The 21396-nt window shown below is 35.9% G+C and overlaps 1 protein-coding gene across 17 annotated transcripts in view; it reads left to right on the forward strand.

Annotated features, from left to right (window-relative positions):
• ROBO2 (roundabout guidance receptor 2) overlaps window positions 1-21396 on the forward strand; it is a 601494-nt gene that overhangs the window by 555129 nt on the left and 24969 nt on the right. For all 17 annotated transcript variants that reach the window (XM_053220676.1, XM_053220671.1, XM_027077544.2 and 14 more), the window contains 3 exons: window positions 4904-5060; window positions 15843-16103; window positions 20769-20974. In XM_053220676.1, the coding sequence (XP_053076651.1) occupies window positions 4904-5060; window positions 15843-16103; window positions 20769-20974 (624 nt within the window). The remainder of the gene's footprint in view (window positions 1-4903; window positions 5061-15842; window positions 16104-20768; window positions 20975-21396) is intronic.

Below are 21396 nucleotides of genomic sequence, written 5' to 3' on the forward strand. Positions count from 1 at the left end.
AGAAATATATGTCTATTGTAGTGAATAGCACTGATATCCTCCAGGCTCAAGGATCCTCACATCTAAAATAAGGAGGTTGTGGTCGACACCCTCTAACTTCCAACCATAACACGCACACTGTACGACTGATGGCTTTATCTGCACATTTCTATTGTGCGCACCACTACATTGGCTTATTTTTTCATATTAATGGTATGCCATTTGTTTCTATGAATTTTTTTAATCTACAAGTTCTTAGTAAAGGATTATAGTGTATTATGATATGTCACAAGCTACCAAGCCATAAAGAGTTAACTCTTTTACATCATTAGGGTAACATTTACTAAATGACTTTTCCTCAGGAGATAGAACCCTTTCAGTCTGAAATGTTAATGCTCTCTCTTCTCTCCACAATGAGGCATTTGCTCTTGGTAGAATTAGATACATTATAGAATCCAGAAAATTTTAAACATCTGTTATGAATTTAAACTGGCTTAGTAATATCGAAGGCTATTTTGAATAACCTTATATGTCATTTATACTGTCATCTATTTATAACGCGTCCCACAATTGTACTGAATAATTAAAAAGTAATGTATCCTAGGCCTATTTCATTCCAGATATGTAAAGTCCCAAGCAGTATACATATTTTAAAAATCTATATATATTAAGCCATGAATTACATAAGACCTTTTGTGAATCTCTCATTAAATATTCTGTATATGTTGATTGACACTGAGTTTTAAAAGTTACCTTTTGAGTAATTGTAAAGAACATGATTCACAATAGTGCTTACTGCTTTTTTTAATCCATTAATCTCCTGAGTGACATTTATATATATCTATGAATTATATTAACTACTTCATCTACATTTGAATACAAAATTACTTAAATTGGTGATAGAAAGCATTCTTTAGGAGGTAAGAGTGAAGTGATTATTCTTTTCTAGTTTAGTCCAATTGAGTTTAATCTTACAGAATTTGATTTATTCTTATACTCATAGATATGTTTTCTAAGCCTCAAATTTAAGATCAAACTGCCCTGTGAATATCTAATCATACCATATTATATGATTTTCTTAATTTGTACACAGCAATGAAATCAATTTAAAATAATCACAATAAAAGAAAATTGGACATTTCTGAATTATTTCAGTGAATTTCTCATCCTCTTTGAAACACTTTTATAATTTATTCCATACATAAGTTTTGAGCACTTGGGTTAAAAATCTAACCATTAAAAAAATATAAAAGAAAACTCAGATTTCTCAAAACCTATATGAAATCATAATTATATATACACATATATATAGCGCACAATATCAGTAGCGGTAATGAAATATTTTTATACACCAGTATTTTTTTAATTATGTGTTTTACTAACTCGAAAATGAGCTACTTTTATAATTTTCTATACAAAGAAGTTATTTGTTCAGCATAAATGTCAGTTTAAATACTTACATTTTGAGTTGAAGAGAAATGGGTCAAATATAGTTGACGGTCTTCAAAATATGTTCCCATAAACTTTAAAATGTTTCGGGATCTTCGGTTGCAAGAAACAACAACAAGCTGTGGTGGCTCGCTTAGCTCAAGGTTTAGATCTTAGATAAACACAATACCCTTAGCCTACCTCATATGCCCACCACCAAGTGAAGAGCCCACCTCTTAGCTCATTGATAAAGGAGGACAAACATATATTCTTTTAAATTTGTTTTATGTTTATTTTTGAGAGAGAGAGAGAGAGAGCATGAGTGAGGCTGGGGACAGGGATGGTTGGTGCAGAGAGAGGGAGACACAGAATCCGAAGCAGGCTCCAGGCTCTGAACTGTTAGCAAAGAGCCCCATATGGGGCTTGAACTCATAAACTGCGAGATCATAACCTGAGCTGAAGTCGGATGCTCAATGGACTGAGCCACCCAGCCTCCCCGAGAGGACAAAACATATTGATTCATAGTCCCATCAAGACTCCACACAATGACAGAGCAGAAATTTCCAAGAGGAGAAAGTGGACATTGGATTGAAAGCCCTCACAAATTCCCTCTTTGCATCAGCTTGGTTTCCCCATTTTTTTTTTAATGTTTATTTATGTATTTTGAGTGAGAGACAGAGTGCAAGCAGGGAAGGGGGGTGGGAGAGAGAGACAGAGACAGAGAGAGAGAGAGAGAGCGAGAGAGAGAGAAAATCCCAAGCAGGATCTGCACTGTCAGTGCAGAACCGGACCACCTGGGACTCCATCTCAGGAACCATGAGATCGTGACCTGAGCTCAAGTCAAGAGCCAGTCATGTATCCAACTGACCCACCCAGGCACCTCTCCCCAAACATTTTTAAGTCTGATATTTGGAATAACTGATAATGCCTTTTTTTTTAATTTTTTTTTCAACGTTTATTTATTTTTGGGACAGAGAGAGACAGAGCATGAACGGGGGAGGGGCAGAGAGAGAGGGAGACACAGAATCGGAAACAGGCTCCAGGCTCTGAGCCATCAGCCCAGAGCCTGACGCGGGGCTCGAACTCACGGACCGTGAGATCATGACCTGGCTGAAGTCGGACGCCTAACCGACTGCGCCACCCAGGCGCCCTGATAATGCCTTTTTTGAACTTGGAAAAGAACTCAGCAGAGTTGGGTTCAGACTCCAGTAACAGTAATTTCTAGTAAAGCTGCTGCATTATTTTTTTTGTGTGTGTGTCCTACTGTGTGAATATGGACCAAATAACACTCAGAAAGAACTCTGTTTCATCATCTATTAACTATTTCATCTACATTTGAATACAAAATTAGTTAAATTGGTGATAGAAAGCATTCTTTTGGAGGTGAAGAGTGAAGTGGTTATTCCCTTTCAGTTTAGTCGAATTAAGTTTACTGTTACAGAATTTGCTTCTGGAGATGGAAGAACTTCCCTATTTGTGTCATTCAGTTCTGGTGGTGATCATATAACATTTTCTAAAGTGCCGTGAAGTGAAGAGTGAAGGAACCAATGTACACATATAAATATATAAGGAATAAAGGGTGCCCAACTAGGGGAAAAGCCACTAAAAACACATAGCCCGACCCATTCCTCTTTTAATTATTAAAATATAATTCTGAGACTACACAAAAGATATGATCCTGGTTTGTGATTTTGGTGCACGATCAGGAAACAAAGGGTCAAGGCTCATCCATCTTAAACACAAAAATTATAGACTTATATCAAGAAGTATAGACATATTTAAGCAACTTCATTATTTTTATTCTGAGAGTCAGACTATTTCTGGGATACTCATTGGGGTTGGAGAAGTCGGGCTTGACAAAGGTTGTAGAAATGGGTAGAACCATGTTTGCTCTAAGATAGAGGAAATGAAATAGAGTAATAAGTGGCATTTATTGAGCTTTCTGCACAATCTGAGCCCTTTACATGCTTTGTCTCTTTCAACCCTCAAAATACCCCAAAGAAATAGGAAATTTGTATCTGTTTTACAGATATAAATCAAAGTGATATCTATTGAGTAATTTATACAGATACATGAGAAATTAGTCTTCAACCCCAGATTAAGCTGTTATACTCAAAACAGAAGATACCTGCTATTCTTTCTCTTAAATACCTCTCCTTTTGCCCAGGATAGGAAGTGAAAGGAAGGAAGAAAGCACTCTGTCTGTAGGGATGAGTTTTTAAATCTGTGCTCATGACATAGAAAACATACATACTTCCATAATTGGCAACAGTGTCTCTGCCCAGCTTACCAGCTACATTACTTTCTGACACTCCAATAAGTCATTACTGAATGACATAATTTTCTGAGTTGGCTGATGCCATTAGCTGATCATCAACTAGCTGATGCCAGTCGCTGATGCAGATTAACAGTTGGTTGAAGAAAGGAGATGAGACTTCTGGTACTATGTCTGTCTATTGAGAGCCCTGCTGCAAGTATTTGATGCTCACAACTTTCAGGTCCAGAAAGATGAAGCCCAAGGGGTCAATACCATTATTTTTGGAAATATAACGATAGCCATAGTAGGAGTGAAGAAAGCTACTTGCATTCTATTGAACATCCTTTGTTATGCTGCTTCAGAAGTACTTATTCTTACAATCAACCATGGCACATCTAGGAAGAAATTTGATTTACTTCAATTTTGGAAGAGTGAAAACTATGACACTATACAGATGATGAATTTATTTTTATATTTCATTAAGCTCCAGTAATTCCAGATTTGGTTCATACGCTGCCAAGTCATTTTTTGCTCATATTTTGTGCATGAACTAATTTGTATTAACAATAGTAGTGAAACTGATCACTGCATTTTCATTAATTTTTCCCCTCTTTTTGGAATTTTAGAAAATGCTATGCTTAAAACATCTGGGAACTACTCTCACTATAAGCAAAAATAACTACGCCATTCGTTAGTTTAAAATTCTATAAAACTTCTCATTGTGAAAGATTTATAAGTACCCAGATTATATTTGATTGATTTTTATCAGTCACTTTTGAGAGAAAACTGTACTCTCTTGGATTAATTAGAGTAAATTCTAATGGAAAAGTTTAGCCTGTATCCTCAGACACTGCATTTTCCACTGAGAGAGATTATGCAAAAGAGCATTATAAACGCACTAAAATCTGACATTTGAAAGAATTTGTTATGGCCCATTATTTTGTCTAACAATGAAAACCTAGAGGCAGCAGACATGAATAAATCAATAAGTGTGCTTTTGCTACAGGACCCATGTTTTTGGTTTATTCAGCACGGTAGTTCATGCATTGGGAAAGAAACAATATAATGTTGAGTGATTTATAAAAACATTTTCTGATTAGATCAATTCATTGTTTATAGCGTTTAACAAATGTAATATACTCATTGTGGTGTTTCAAAAACATAAATCCATCTTCCCACCCAATGACTGTGTTTCTTCTGATATTTGGTATATCTGAATAGATGCATTATTACTTGCAGGTGGGAAAGGTGGAAAAAAGAAGAAAACTAAAAACTCTTCTAAACCTCAGAAAAACAATGGATCGACCTGGGCCAATGTTCCTCTACCTCCTCCCCCTGTCCAGCCCCTTCCTGGAACAGAGCTGGAACACTACGCAGTGGAACAGCAAGAAAATGGGTAAAATTGTCTTCTATACCAACAGAATGCCCAGGGCATTCCTCTTCTCTGTATTGTTTCTCTTACTTTTTTCCCTGCCCCCTTCCCACCCTGTTCATTGCCCTCCCCACAACCCCACTTCTGTTGTTTGCACCATCTCTGTATTTTAGCTGATAAATACAACACAGCACATATTGAGAACCTAGAATCCTTGGCTGTCAAGTGCCTTAGATTGTCTGCAATCATGATAATGCAGCCTCCATTTATAATATTGCTTGTTAGTTTGAAAGCAAATGTCCACAGCTCTGTGAACTAAAGAGCCACTCCTGAGCGGGGTTGAAAAGGGAATTAAAATAACCTGCTTCATCATCTCTCACAGCTTTCTAATGACTCGTCTGGCCATAGCAGAGCACCTACTGTTGAGCTCCATCACATGGTGTAATTGTAGAGAATTTAATCATCGGCTTTGATGGGAATTTAAGGGCTGGAACATGAAAGAGGTTCAAGCCACTGCACATTCTGTAACAAAACCTCTCTTAAGTTAGAAAATTTCCTTCAAGGGCCTTTAAATGTGACCAGTTTCCTTATTATTTCCCAAATATGTCTCAAGAGTTAGTTTGCCTCTGTTAAGTGTTAATTGAGTTTAAAGCAGAAAGACATTGATACTTTTTATTCTCTAATAAAATAGCAAGTGAGGAGAAATATACTCAGTCTTTTTTTTTTCTATTTTAATAATTCTAACTGCTCCGTCTTCCTCACAATTCCCAGGTCACTACTGCTTTTGACTGAAACTGAAAAATGCAGAATAAGGCAGCTTTTCTTTTTCCAAGTTTTTTTTTAATTTAAACATATTTAGATATTAAGACACCTCAGTTTATTTGAATAATGTTTTATTCCCTGTCTTGTTTTTTGTAAAGATCACAGCACAATTTTTTTGCTTCATTTCCTTTTCTTTTTATTTTTTAAAAGTTTATTTTAAGAGAGTGCGTGTGCTCACATGCATGAAAGAGAAAGAGAGAGCAGGGACGGGGCAGACAGTGAGGGAGAGAATCCCAAGAAGGTTCCATGCTTGTCAGCACAGAATCCCAAACAGGGCTCAATCCCACAAACCATGAGATCATGACCTGAGCTGAAATCAAGAGTTGGACACTCACCTGAATAAGCCACTCAGGTGCCCCTTCATATGCCTTTGAAACAGATGCTCTAGTTTCACAATTCCTAGTCTTCTCATACACTTCCTCCAGAAAGAGAGAGAGAGAGAATCTTTAGCAGAGCTTGAGGTGGGGCTCGATCTAATGAATCATGAGATCAAGAGTTGAAATCCAGCTCAAATCAAGAGTTGGATGCTTAACTGATTGAGACACCTTAGATGCCCTCCTTTTCTTTCTTTCTTTCTTTTTTAATCTTTTTTTTTAAGTTTATGTATTCATTTTGAGAGAGCTAGAGAAAGAGCACACAAGTGGGGGGTGAGCTACAGAGAGAGAGAAAGAGAGAGAGAGAGAGAGAGAGAGAGAGAATCCCAAGCAGGCTCTGTGCTGTCTGCACAGAGACTGATGTGGGACTTGAACTCAGGAACCATAAGATCATGACCTGAGCAAAAATCCAGAGTCAGACACGTAACTGACTAAGCCACCCAGGTGCCCTGTCCTTTTCTTTTTAAATAAGTGCTATCTTAGATAACTCCAGATTGCTATCTTAGATATCTCCAAATTAATTTTCTTAATTGGAACATTCTATGTCACAGCATTTGCTTCCTTCAAAATACCTCATTTACCTTTTCTTGATTGAATAATACATATATACTACATATATATAAATATATATACTTTATACACAGAGATGTAGGTAGATATGCATGTACACACACACACACACACACACAAACACACTTATGTATTCATATACATACTTCTCTATATTTTATTCTCTCCATCTTTCTCTTCCTCAAAAAGGGCTTTACTTGCTTCTGTAGGATTATAATTCCCATTTATATACATATCATTATTATTTTACATTTTTAAAAAGTTCACATTCGAAATAGGAAATAAATTTTCTCTGACTTTTTAAAAAGTTAAATTTTGCACACGATCTTATGCAATACATATCAATAATGTAAATGTGCCCAGGTCACAGGAGCCTGTCAAAGAAAAAAAAAAGATGTACTTTCCACAAGACGAGATTATCCAGGACTCAGGAATCTTCATTTTAAAGGCTGTATTCAGGAAATGGGAAAATAGAATTTGTGAATTGGGAAGAGTAAATAGTACTGACAAACATGTATAAACATAAAATTTTGAACTCAGATCACATGAATATTGTAGGTAATTTGAAATCTTTTTTTTCTTTTCCCACTAAGTCCACTTAAAAATAGACTGTGATAGCTATTACCCATTGAAATAAAACTATCTGTTCCAAATAAATGCTAAATGTCTCACTTGATTTTACTGCCCAGCAGTAGAATTAGAAATATTCATTTGATGAATGAATTATTACATATTGCCAAAGACTTTTATTTTTTGATATAAATTATTTTCTGAACATCAAGCTATAAAATATATAGGCATTCCTACCCAAATTATTTTAATATGTAGTCAGGATGTATGATATTATAAAATCATTTTTTTTGTAAAAATTCTTAAAAAAAATTTTTTTAATGTTTATATATTTTTGAGAGTGCGCGAAAGAAATAGTGCAAGCAGGGAAGGGGCAGAGAGAGAGGGAGACACAGAATCCGAGGCAAGCTCCAGCCTCCAAACTGTCAGCACAGCTCCCAACGCGGGGCTCAAACTCTCGAACGTGAGATTGTGACCTGAGCCGAAGTTGGACACTTAACCGACTAAGCCACCCAGGCACCCCATTTTTGTAAAAGATTTCTAAAAATCCATTGGATACTTTACATAGGTAAAGAAATATATATCTTGATTATATCTACTCAAAAGTCTTTGTAGCTTATAGTTTGGTTTTCAAGAACCTTTGAGTTATTTGTGTTAAGTACCTAGTATTTCCTAAAATAAAAATTATCACTCTTAACAATAAAGTCTAATCTGTCAGTAAACTGACAGCAGAATTCAATTTCCTTATTCCCTGGACTTAATTTTTCAAAGGTTAATATTTCAAAGTTCTTTCAATTGTTGGTGATGACAACACATATTTAAAATCAATATGACAAGAGTAAATTAAAATTAGTAGATTAGTGATGACTTTGCCCATTTCTTGATGTACTATTTATACTTTTTGGTTTTCTAATATTGAAAAGGAAAGATTTTTAAAGACTTCCTAGATTATTTTATAATCTGCTATTCATGATATTAACATTGAACATTTTACAGATGAGTTCTCCTATAGAATTTTTATGGCTTATTTTGAAATTCATATAGGTTTAAGAGTTTTTATTTTCTTAGGTGTTTTTATTTATTTTGAGAGAGAGAGACAGAGAGAGAACCAGTGGTGGAAGGGCAGAGAGAGAGAAAGAATCCCAAGCCGGCTTTGTGCTATCAGCACAGAGCCTGATGTGGGGATTGATTGCACCAACTGTAAGATCATGAGCTGAGTTGAGATCAAAGTCAGATGCTTAACTGATTAAGCCATCCAGGTGCCCCAACATTTTCTTGAAACACAAACAACAAAAAGTGTAGATGTCACCTCTTGGTTTTTAATAATTTTTATTTTAACAATCAAGAATTCTTGGGGCGCTTAGGTGGCTCAGTCAGTTAAGCGCCCGACTTCGTCTCAGGTCATGATCTCACGGTCTGTGGGTTCGAGCCCTGCGTCGGGCTCTGTGCTGACAGCTCGGAGCCTGGAGCCTGTTTCGGATTCTGTGTCTCCCTCTTTCTTTGACCCTCCCCTGTTCATGCTCTGTCTCTGTCTCAAAAATAAATAAATGTTTAAAAAAATTTAAAAAAAAGAATTCTGCAACTCTACTTCTTATGGAGATACATAGTTTTTATTTTTGTTGTTTTTAATATATCATAATTGAGAACTTATTCAACACACATTTTTTTTCAAGTACATAACAAGTGCTAAGCCCAGTGCCAGGAAGAAACGCAACAGAAATGAAAGAAGAAACACACAGTTATTCAGGAAGATCTCATCTCTGATCTAGGGAGTCACAGGAGTGGTAGGTAGATAACAGAAAACACACACACACACACACACACACACACACTATTTTGCATGATAAGCCCTAGATGAGCAATGTATACAAAATAATAATTTGCATTCAGGAAAGGATAACCAAGTATACCAGGTAAAGTAGGAGCAATCTGATAATTCAGTGTTGAGGTGAATCTTGATTCATTTATTCACAAATAATTGTACCCAGAGTTAGGTGGTTTCTGGATGCCAGCTCTGAGCTTTCTGAAGCAAAAGGAGCAAAGATAACGAGAAGTGGTCCCTAACCTAAAGTAGCCTAGATTCCAGAATAAACTGTTAACAAACGATTACAACTAAATGTTATTAATGTCACCATTTGCTGTGCAGATGGAGAGAATTTTCTGTAGCCAAAGGGGAAAAAAATAGAAATAAAAGATGAGAATGAAAATGAATAGCCCCATTAGTTTTCCTTCAGTACTTCCCACTCTTCCTTCAAAACCCCATCCTACTCTAGTTAAGGTTACTTGCCTTTCCTTAATTTTCTTATTCCTTAAGCTTCCTCCTCTATTGTAGTCAGTCCTACATCACATTGCGTTCTAATTGCTTGTGTGTATCCTTCAGCAACTGGTATGAGATTTGTTGAGTTTGAAAAATTCATAGTAGGAGATAATCTGAAGAGGTGTCTTAAGGCCAATTGTGGAGAGTTGTATGTCATATATGGAGTCTGATAACAAAACTGGTAAATGTTCTGTCATCAATATACCCCTCTTGGCTTGATAAAAATGTATCACGATATATTCACCCTTAGCTATAAATATAATGTATTTTTAATGCATTCATATGATGCCAGGAAGAATTCAGTAAGGATTCAATAGAAATCTGATGCTTTTCTTTGTAGCTACAATTAGAGATTGGCAAGCTTTTGCGGGTGTGGAACTGTATTGTATTTTTATTAGTAATTCGGTATTTGTATCTGGCCTTTAACTAGTTAGTTCACATGCAACATTGATTTGTTGTCATCTTTCTCATTATTTCCCAGGCAAGACAGATAATTCGATGCCTCTTACTTCACTGACAATAAGTAAAAAACCAAACATACAAACAAAAAACAAAACAAAACAAATCTTTTCTAGGAATGGTTGGCCCAAAAGACCATTAGTTTGGCATCAGGAGCATTTTCATAGTCTTCTTTATGCTACTGCTAGAAAAAGTTGAAATTCCATCACTCAAATAAGATATATATCTGTAAATGTGAAGAAAATACTAAAAACAAAGCTACACTTTTGATAACCTTTATAGAATCATTTGTTACTTCCTTGCCGTTCAGAAATGGCCTGAAACCTAGCATTTGTTGCTCTGAAATGGATTAAGATATGGATACCTCAGAGATGGTGAAAAGCCCTCCCAGCTGCATCATGTGCTCTGTGTCCCAAATTTCTTTCATCTCTTCTGCCACATCCTTCTCCCAGTCTTTCTTTTATCCTCATCTCTCTATTTTTGTCTTCTTGCTCAAACCTGTGAGATGAATCCCATATTCAGTTTTGCCTATGTTTTGCATTGGTGGAGTTTGCTCTCTCCCGTTCTAGATTACCTTTGTAGAAAAGACACAAAGAAAGTGATGATAAGCACCCATTCTATTTAAGAAGAGCTACTGGAAAATTTTTTAGTCATTTAATACATTATGCAATGTGTTTGTATAATTTTTGGTTAGGCTGTCTTTTGCCTGATGGTATTTGAATAACAAAAAAATGAGTTGAGTGCAACTAATTACAATTTTTTTCTATGTAAACTTAACATATGATACATATAACATTATTTCTTGTTTCTCTTATGCTGTCTACATATTTTCATTCTCATGTATGTTCTCTTTAGATTATTAGAAGCAAGGATAGTTTACTACTTATGAAGTAGGGGAATTTTAGAGAATAATTAAAGATTGAATATATAAACATGTTCTTTATTTATTCAAATGTAGGAAATCCCTTGCAATAAGCCAACATAAACAAAGGAAATACATGCTCTAACTTACGGAACAAAAAAAATGTGATATTTTATGGAGTAAAATTTTTTTAATGTTTATTTTTGAGAGAGAGAGAGACAGAGACAGAGCATGAGCAGGGGAGGGGCAGAGAGAGAGGGAGACACAGAATCTGAAGCAGGCTCCAGGCTCTGAGCTGTCAGCACAGAGCCCAACTCGGGGCTTGAACTCACAGACTATGAGATCACGACCTGAGCTGAAGTCGTAACTCAACCGACTGAGCCACCCAGGCGCCCCTGGAGTAAATTTAATTATAACTATGGATGAAGTATAATAGCACTCACATTTCATACTTGAAAATGGGCAGGTGTTTCATTTTTGTCCTTTTTTTTTTTAGGATTCTTATATATATTTTTGTTAGACTTTATAATATACCATTTAAAGTCAAAAATTAAGTTAATAAAAGAAACCTAAACGTCCTGTTTTTTTAATTTAAATATAATTAACATATAATGTAATTTTAGTTTCAGATGTACAATATACTGACTCAACAATTCCATTCAACACCTAGTGCTCATCACAAGTGCACGCCTTAATCTACATCACCTATTTCACCCATATCCCCATGCACCTCCCCTCTGGTAACCATCAGTTTGTTCTCTACAAATAAGAGTGTTTCTTGGTTTGTCTCTTTCTCTCCTTTTTTTCTTCCCTTTGCTCATTTGTTTTGTTTCTTGAATTCCACATATGAGTGAAATCATATGGCATTTATCTTTCTCTGACTGACTTACTTCATTATACTTGCATTATACTCTGTACCTCTATCCGTGTCATTGAACATCATGAGTATTTTTATTAATGAATCAATTTATGTGTTTTCATTTCAAATCAATAAATAGGCTTATCATCTACTATTTTTAAAGTATTATGGCAGGTGTGGCCAAACAGAAGTAATTCAATGCCATAATTTTAATGTAGCATAAATCCACTTGAGGAAAAGACACTATCAACATGTGCAAGGTTAAATTCTAAAATAAATTAGACAATAGTTAAATAAACCAATGTTGGAAATGGCATAACATTGTGCATAATCAATTTCCAAGTACATGTGCAAAAATGTCAGTTCAAGTTCAGAAGAGTAATATATCAGTGCTAGTTGGCCTTATCAGGGCAATCTTTATAAAAATATGGGATATAGCCTGTGGCTTGAAGGATCCGTAAGATTAAGGTAGATGAAATTGGAGGAGTTCAGCTTATTCAAAATAAGTTGAATTCTTTAAACTAATAGATCAGAATGGAAAAATATATTTTAAAAAATAATAATAACGAGGAGGAGGAGAAAGAGCAGTAGAAGGAATAGGAGAAGAAGGAAACCAATTTATTTTGAGTAGGAGATTCTCATTGAGAAACTGGAAAACCCATCTAAAAAGATTGAGGCTTAGACATATATAATGGACAGACTAGAATGAACAGAAATGAATATTTTATTCAAACAATTCTCATGATTTCATAGACCAATTTGTAAGTGGCGTGAGGGATTGAGTAGTGGATGGGAAAAACCGGAAGCACTGAATCCAGCTGGGGCCTTGGGTTGCAAACTTTGTACACAAAAGGACCTTTTTTTTTAATGAAATCTAACTCTGATCTCCAACGTATAAAACAGATCAAAATGGCATCATTTTGGAGCAATGTATTTTTTTCAGGTCAGAGAAGTACTTACCTAGTCAGTAGATGGGAATACAAATTTAACCAATGGAATTTCCTAATACAAAACAAACATTGTTGTCTGTAACATATTTAAGTGTGCCTGCTTATACTACAATATAAACAATATTTTGAAGGGATATTCCTATCAGAGTGTAACAGGGCGTCCAAACAAGGTCTTCAGTTTACAACTCACTGACGTAGATTATTGAGGTAGCCTCAACAAAAGAGGAAAATTGGCAGCTAAAGCTGATATTATTCCCGGTAAAAAACCTCTCAGTATAACTATCCATCACCTACACTCCTTCTCAGGACTGGTGAGGCCCTGCATGATCTGGCACATCCTCACCTCTCCCACCGCATCTCTGGGCAACTTCCTTTATTTTCCAGCTCTTACCAGTTAGGGAACTATGTGAGTTCTTCAAATATTATCTTTTCTCTTTCTCTGGGCCACCATATGTGTTACTTAGAATATCCCCTTTTCCTGTGGTCAGCATAGCCTTGTCCTATCCCAAAACTACTTTCACTCTCCCTCCTCCCTATTTCTATAGTACTTGGCATTGTTGATTATTTGCTTAGTATCAGTCTGCCCCACCGGACTGCATGCTCTGTAAGTAGATGCAGTTACCTAGCACATGGTTATCAACTACATGGATTATCGATTCAAGGATTTTTTAAATAGACTTTATTTGTCAGATCAGATTTAGGTTAACTACAAAACTGAGCAAAAAGTACAGAGATGTCCCCTATACCCCCTACCCCCAGAGGTGCATAACCTCAGTCACTATCCATGTTTCCCATTAAAGTGATACACGGTTAAATTGATGAACCTACATTGATATATCAGTATCACCCAATGTCCATGGTTTACATTAGGATTTATTCTTAGAGTTGTATATTCTGTGTGCTTGGACAAATGTACACTGAGATGTATCTACCGTTATCATATCATAGAGAGCAGTTTCATTGTCATAAAAATCCTCCATCCTCCGCCTATTCATCCCTCCCTTCCCTTAACTTCTGGCAACCTCTGATCTTTTCACCGTCTCCATAGTCTTGCCTTTTCCAAAATGTCATATATTTGGAATTATACAGTACATAGCCTTTTCTGATTGGCTTCCTTCACTTAGTAATGTGTATATAATTTTCCATTAATTCTTTTCATGGCTTGATAGTTCACTTCTTTTTGACACTGAATAATATTCCATTATTTGGAAAATTTTCAAATTTGGCCTATGGATGAACTTTGTCACAGTTTATTTATCCATTCACCTACTGAAGGAGATTTTGATTGCTTCTAAGTTTTGGCAATTATGAATAAAGCTGCTAGAAACATCCATGTGTAGTTTTTTTTTTTTTTTTAATAAATTCAGCTTTAAAGGTACATGAAGACACTTGAGTAAAAATACTCGAGAATCATCTAGACATTTACGAGTCAGGATTTGTTAGGGAGGTCAAGACTACATATATACACTTGTAATAGTCATCTATTTTTAGTTTCCTTAATGAAACTTCTATATGGTAGATACTGTATCAGGTGCTAGAAATGCAAAGTTGAAAATGATGGAGCTCTAAGTTTAAAGAGCTCATAGAATAGTAGGAGAAAATAGACATGAAACAAGTAATCCCAATATAATATGGGGAGTACCACAATGTAAGTATTTTGGAGTTGCAATCAATTACATATGGCAGAGGCAGAGAATACCTCATAAAAGTGACAACATTTGAACTGAACCCGAAGGAAGAACTGGAACTCACAGGCAGATGATTTGAGAATAGTCATATACAGGCCCAGAGTTTAGAAAAAAATATACAGTAGGCTGATGTTGGGGAAATAGGTAGAAAGATAGGTTGATCAGATGGGAAAGGGTTTTTTTTTTTTTTTTTGGTCCCTGCTATTGAATTTGAACTTTTTTTTATAATAGTGATAATCACTGAATAATTCAAAGCCTAGGTGTCATGTGAATGAAGATTTTAGAAATATAATCCCATTGTCTGCATGGAAGATAGGATAGAAAAAAACGGAGATGAAATCCCAAGAGACTAGGAAAGCAAGTTAATGAGCTAGTTCACATCAGAAGGATTCTGATCTGTGATTATGAAAGTAGAGGTGAAGTATTGGAGAAAGATTCAGTAGAAGTGGAATTTATAGGACATTCAATAATATTACGTTCAATACATATTTTATTCATTAATATTGTTTATCCCATTCTTAAGTCTCCTTTTTAAAGCATACTGGGATCGCTCTGATTTATGAAAATGATAGTATATGGAGAAGGTGCAAATAGAAATGCCACTGATGTTGTGTCACAATGAAAACTGTTTGGGCTAATTTTCTATATTCCCTTACCAGAGTCCCTAAAAAAATACTCCCTTTAGAAGTTGTTATTTTTCTTTTTAATATGTATTTCTTCAGGCTAGCTTTTGAACGTCTGTTTTATAGATACAGGCAAGCATGAGTTTTTACTGAGGAAGTTAGAGAATCAGGAGCATCAAAGGGCCATTGAATCCATTTCGTAGCACAAAGTCTTAAAGACTGACGTGTCATATGGACTGAAAGGTTGGCATAGATCTAGAATAAAAGTAAAATTCTCAGACACTTCTTTGATGATCGATATTGGCATACACAGGGATGAACAGGAGAAGAAAGTAGTTAAATCTACAAGCACTAAGGCACTAAATTAATTCATTAATTGTCTGTAATTAGCAATTTGGCTTTTCCACATGAGTAAGTTTGTTAGGAAGTTATTGCCTTTTGTAACTGTGGGGTAACAATTAGCTAATAAGATCTTGTAAGAATAGATTGAGATATTGAGATAGCAGTAGTAATTGTGAGTAGAAATTAAGATAACAGCCAGGTGATTTACCGTGGTCCCACCAACAAACTGAAATCAGGACAAAATAAACCGAGAGAACGTTTTAGGTGCTGTTGTTCCCATGGTGGTTGTTATTTATTGCCAGTATGATTGTGTGTATGTGTGTATGGATGTGTGTGTTGATAGAGTTTATATTTTCTCACTTGATTTCAGTTATGACAGCGATAGCTGGTGTCCTCCATTACCCGTGCAAACATACTTACACCAGGGTATGGAAGATGAACTGGAAGAAGATGATGATCGTGTCCCGACACCTCCAGTCCGAGGCGTGGCTTCTTCGCCTGCTATTTCCTTTGGACAGCAGTCCACTGCAACCCTCACTCCATCCCCACGGGAAGAGATGCAGCCCATGCTGCAGGCTCACCTGGACGAGCTGACCAGAGCCTATCAGTTTGATATAGCAAAGCAAACATGGTATGTATTCTTGTTAGGTCAGGAGACCCATGCCTTCAGCACAGGGACAGAGGAGATGTTCTTTTGCAAGAAATTCATAAGGAGTTCTCATATAACTATACAGCTGAGGTTAGAAATGCTTCTTTGCAGTTCCTCTATCATCTGCATAAAGAAATTGACCAAGAAAATGTTAAATAACTGGATCAAAGTCATAAAACTGGTTAAGGAGTGACCCGGAGCCAAGAATTCAGATCTGCTGAATTGTATGCTAAAGTGCCTTTGGCTACACCAGAATCTCTTCTGATTTACAGTTTAGCTTCGATTAGCTTATCCTTGAACTCACTTCCAGTGCTACAATATAAGGCTCCTTTTGGATTGTTCAAAGTGCCTGTGATTAATTCTGTATGTGGTCATGAATATGTAAATGTAAGCTTCTACAAATCACATATGGTCAGTTATTCAAAGATCCTTGGGCTGAATAAAATGAGACAGGAAGAAAAAACAGCAATATTAGTAACAGTAAGTGCATTAAAAAATAAAACCTAGAATAACCAAATTCCTTTTTTCTAATCAACCCATAACCTTTCCTTAGGTATTGATGGCAATCTACTTAGATATCCTGTGCAAGCATGGAAAAAATACGAGTGGGACCGGCTCTCACAATTTTATACAGTCGTTTTTTTTGTTTGTTTGTTTTGTTTTGTTTTTTATGTGCGCTCTCTTCTCTCAAATAGTGACATATAAGTCTGACTCTTGAAAATGAAATCTCAGTGACATACCTCTGATTATCTTCTGTTGATTTCCACGATGTACTTGAAGTTAAATTTTTATGAAATAGTATTTGCTTTTTTTTGACACTCTTAGTTACTGGGATAGTTGATAATGAGATATATCTCATTCTCAGTGTTGATGAACTATTTATTTTAAAAATACAGCAAAATGTACAAAGAGATACTAAAACCAAGAGTATTATTTAAAGCTTCTTATGAGCATAGGATCTTTTCTTAGAACCAGAGGTTTTTAAACATTTTTTTCTCAATCATCAGATGTGTTTTCAAAGGTCAAAGCAAATCTGTTAAACAGTATTATTTTGCATCAGGCTGCTTCATAAAATACCACTATTTAAGTTGAAGCCGACTGCTTTAAGAGCCGGAGGATTTCCTTCAGTTTAATGTGGCCATGTACTCCAGTAATTTAAGACACAGATTATAACTTAGGTGTTCCCAAATTCACCTGCATTTCACCTGGATAACCTTAAAATATATTGATATGTAGTCCCCACCCTCAGATAGTCCAGATTGCCTGGTCGGGGATTTGACTGAGGGCAGTTGAGGTTGGGACAAGTAGCACTGTCACTACTTACAAGCTATATGACACTGAGCGACTTAACATTTCTGTGCCTCGGTCTCCCATTTGTAAAATGATGATGATAATACCAATTAGCTCATATACAATGTAAGAGCATAGTCTCTAAGACCACTTGGTTTCAGTAATTCACTAGAAAGAACTATAGAACTCACTGAATGCCATTATACTGAAAGTTACGGTCTATTATATTGAAAAGATACAGATTAAAATCAGCCAAGAGAAGAGATGCACAGGACAGAGTCTGGGAAGGTTCCAAAGGTAGAGCTTCCAGTTGCCCTCTCCCAAAGGAGTTGTGGAAAGCATTACTTTCCCACCAACAACGTGTGACAATATGCATGGAGTATTACCAACCAGGGAAACTCACATGAACCTTGAGCTTCATGGTCTTTCTTGAACCTTTGTCATAGACATTGTTAGCTATCTGCATGGCTGACCTCAGTCTCTAGCTCCTCCAGAAGGCAAACTGATACCATGTGACTAAAAGCCCCTACCATAAATCACATTATTGGACTCTCTGGAGAAGCCTAAGATTACCAGGTGAACAAAGACACTTCTATAGGTAGGATATTCTAGAACTTAGAGATTACCTCCCTGGAGCACATGACAAAAGCCTAGCTTTTCTTTGGGCAAGGTCAAATTCTTTATTACACATCATACTGTGTGAGAATTAAATGAGTTCTTCCTGGCTTAGTCAGTAGAGCATGTGACTCTTGATCTCGAGGTTATGAGTTCAAGCCCCACGAATGTTAGATTCGTGGATGTTAGAGATTACTAAAAATAACATCTTAAAAAAAAAGAATTTAATGAGTTTCCTCATATACAATACTAAGTACAGTATCTAGCTGTAATATAGCTCTTATTCAGAAGAGCTTGGGTTTTCACTTAAATTGTTCACTGCTGTATTTCCACCCTTAGAAGAGCACTACCCTTAGTGAGTGTTGCACAGATATATGCTAAATGAGTGAACAAACTAGTTCTTCTTTACCTGCTCCAAGTACCCATAGGGAAAACCCTGTTTCTTTCTCTGAGTATGTTTCTGTTCAGTCCAACAATGCTCCAGAGTGTCATTGCTGACTCCCTATGTAAAAGTTATGAACCTCGATGTACTCACACAGGATCTCACCCTTCAGGAATGGAATATGCTCCTCATCTGAGCTGTACATCAACATCACAGGAGGAATATTTAAGAAATAATAATTCCTAGGCTCCACCTCCAGGGACTCTGTATATATTCACCCATGTAGTGCATAGCACATGCTTGCCACTAGAAGATATTTGTAAATGTTTTGCACCCTCTTCCTATTTTAGTTTATCTCCTAATTCTGCTGAATTCAAGAAATATGTTTTTTTACATTAATGTATATTTGTTCCATTCAAGAGGTGTCGGCAATGATGTAAGACTAGAATGTCAGTTTATTTAGTACCTTCCAGGACCAAAGTGCACACCATTAGAGAAGGAATCATATATGTAAATATCACCTTGTATTCTCTTGCTCATGACTTGACTCAGTCCATTCTTGATTCACAAACAGAATTTTAGGCAACATTTACAGGATGTCATCATCAACACTCAAGATATTCTGCATTGGTAGTTAAGAAACTTTCTGATTTTTACATAAATGAGCTATAATGAATGTCAGATAATGACTTGGGACCTCATATTCCTGACCCATTAAGTTAAAGATGTGGACTTGATGATATTGAGGTGGCTTCTGGAACTAACATCTTAAGGGTTTTTTTTCCATTGAAAAATTTATAATGTTGCTAACATTGGAGTTGGTTGCCAGTTCAAGAATGCGTTTGGGAGAGGGATGTTAAATAAATTCTGGACGAATGAAATAATTGCCCCCAAAATGCAGGTATTAAAAATAACCTTGTATTTCTAACTCAAAATATTTGGGTGAAAATGCATAACACTTATACATCTGCCTTAAATAGCCAACGTCTTTTAAATACTTTGTATTAAGGCAAAAAAAAAAAAGATTTACTGTATTAAGATATGTGGTATATTCACTCCCTAATGACAGGAACAAATAACAACTAACAAGTAACAAATAAGAATGACATATATACATATGTCATATGTATGTCATATGTATATATGTCATTCTTTGTTATATATATATGTTATACATATATGTGTCATTTTTATTTGTTATATATATGTTATATATATGCCATTTTTATTTGTTATACATATATATAATGACATTTTATAACTCCGAAGAAAATATTTTTTTTTTAGTGTTTATTTTTGAGAAACAGAGCACAAGCAGGGTAGGGGTAGAAAGAGAGAGAGAGGGAGACACAGAATCCGAAGCAAGCTCCAGGCTTCAAGCTGTCAGCACAGAACCCAATGCGGGGCTTGAACTCACGAACCATGAGATCGTGTCCTGAGCTGAAGTCGGAAGCTTAACCAACTGAGCCACCCAGGTGCACCTAGAAGAAATTCTTAAGTAGTCACAAAGTGAATCAACTGAACCTAGGTCCAACTCTACATATTGCTAACCATGCCATTTGAAACAAGTCACTTAAGTTTGAACATCCCTTGGGTAGGTTCTAAGAGCTGAAAATATGAATTCTGTCTACTTCACAAGGCTGAGATTGAAGATATACATGCATTGCAAAGGGTATGTTTAGCACACCTGATATTCTAAACACAGAAAATGCTGAGATGAACCTTTTATGTATTTTTAGTGTTTTAGACTTCAGTAGGTAAAACAGAGGCACAAATAAGTAGCCTGAACACAAAGTAGTCATTCCTACTTTAAACTGTGTTAAAGTGGAAACAACCAGCGGCCTGATTCATGGGGGAGCCTGCAGGAAGAAAGCCTTGTAGGTCAGGCAGTGCGCTCATGGTTGGGAGAAGGGTTATTGGTATTAACTCTTGATGTGACATCTTTTCTTCATACGGCCTCCACACAGGCTGAATGCAACTTCCACACTAAGCTGGAAACAAAATTATTATACTCTTATGGTACAAAAACAAAAACAAAAACAACTTTAAATATTTGTGCAAACGTTCCTATTCTCCTTTGATGATTTATTTACACAAAAATACTAGGTCTGTATATTTTTTCTCTGAATATTACCCCATGAATACCAATAGAAGAGTGTAATAGTTTATATGGTTATGGTTTTGACTAGTCATGTATACATAGCCCATTGTCTCTTCTGAGAAACCATCATAAGCTCCAAAATTAGTTAATAGAAAGCAAGAAGAAAAAATTAGTCGCCGTAACATGCTGTTTAATTCTAATTATAATTTTGTGGGTTGTTAATGAATTCCCTCTTTTTTTCCTCCCATTTGAATTCTAGGCACATTCAAAGCAATAATCAACCTCCACAGCCCCCGGTTCCACCATTAGGTTACATGTCCGGAGCCTTGATTTCCGATTTGGAAACAGATGTTCCAGATGATGATGCTGATGATGAGGAAGAAGCTTTAGAAATCCCCAGGCCCCTGAGGGCACTAGAGCAGACACCCGGATCCAGTATGGACAATCTAGACAGCTCTGTGACAGGTAACGTAACTGATTTAATAGGAATAACTGACCTATTTATTACACTCAAATGCATCAAAAATCAGACACTTTCTTATGTAAGATTTATTCCACTCCAGCTATTTCTATAACATTTTAAATATGTTAATATTAAACACAAAATTCAAAAAGGATTTGGAAATACTTTTGCTTTGCTGCAAAAATGATAAGAAAATTCATGAATTTTAAAAAGCCTTAAAGACATGAAAGAAAACTCAATTATATCCAGGGCTTTCAAGAAAAGTTCACTCTACTGGGGAACCAAGTCTATTACATAAAAAAAAAAAACCTTGACTTTTAGAAATGATATATTTTGTATATCAGGAGCAACATACAAAGTGAATGCAATCTCCAAACACTTCTTGATATTTCACTCTGTACAATCATTCACTGATGAAAATAAG

This window comes from Acinonyx jubatus, chromosome C2 (assembly GCF_027475565.1).
Source record: "Acinonyx jubatus isolate Ajub_Pintada_27869175 chromosome C2, VMU_Ajub_asm_v1.0, whole genome shotgun sequence".
Taxonomy (NCBI): Eukaryota; Metazoa; Chordata; class Mammalia; order Carnivora; family Felidae; genus Acinonyx; species Acinonyx jubatus.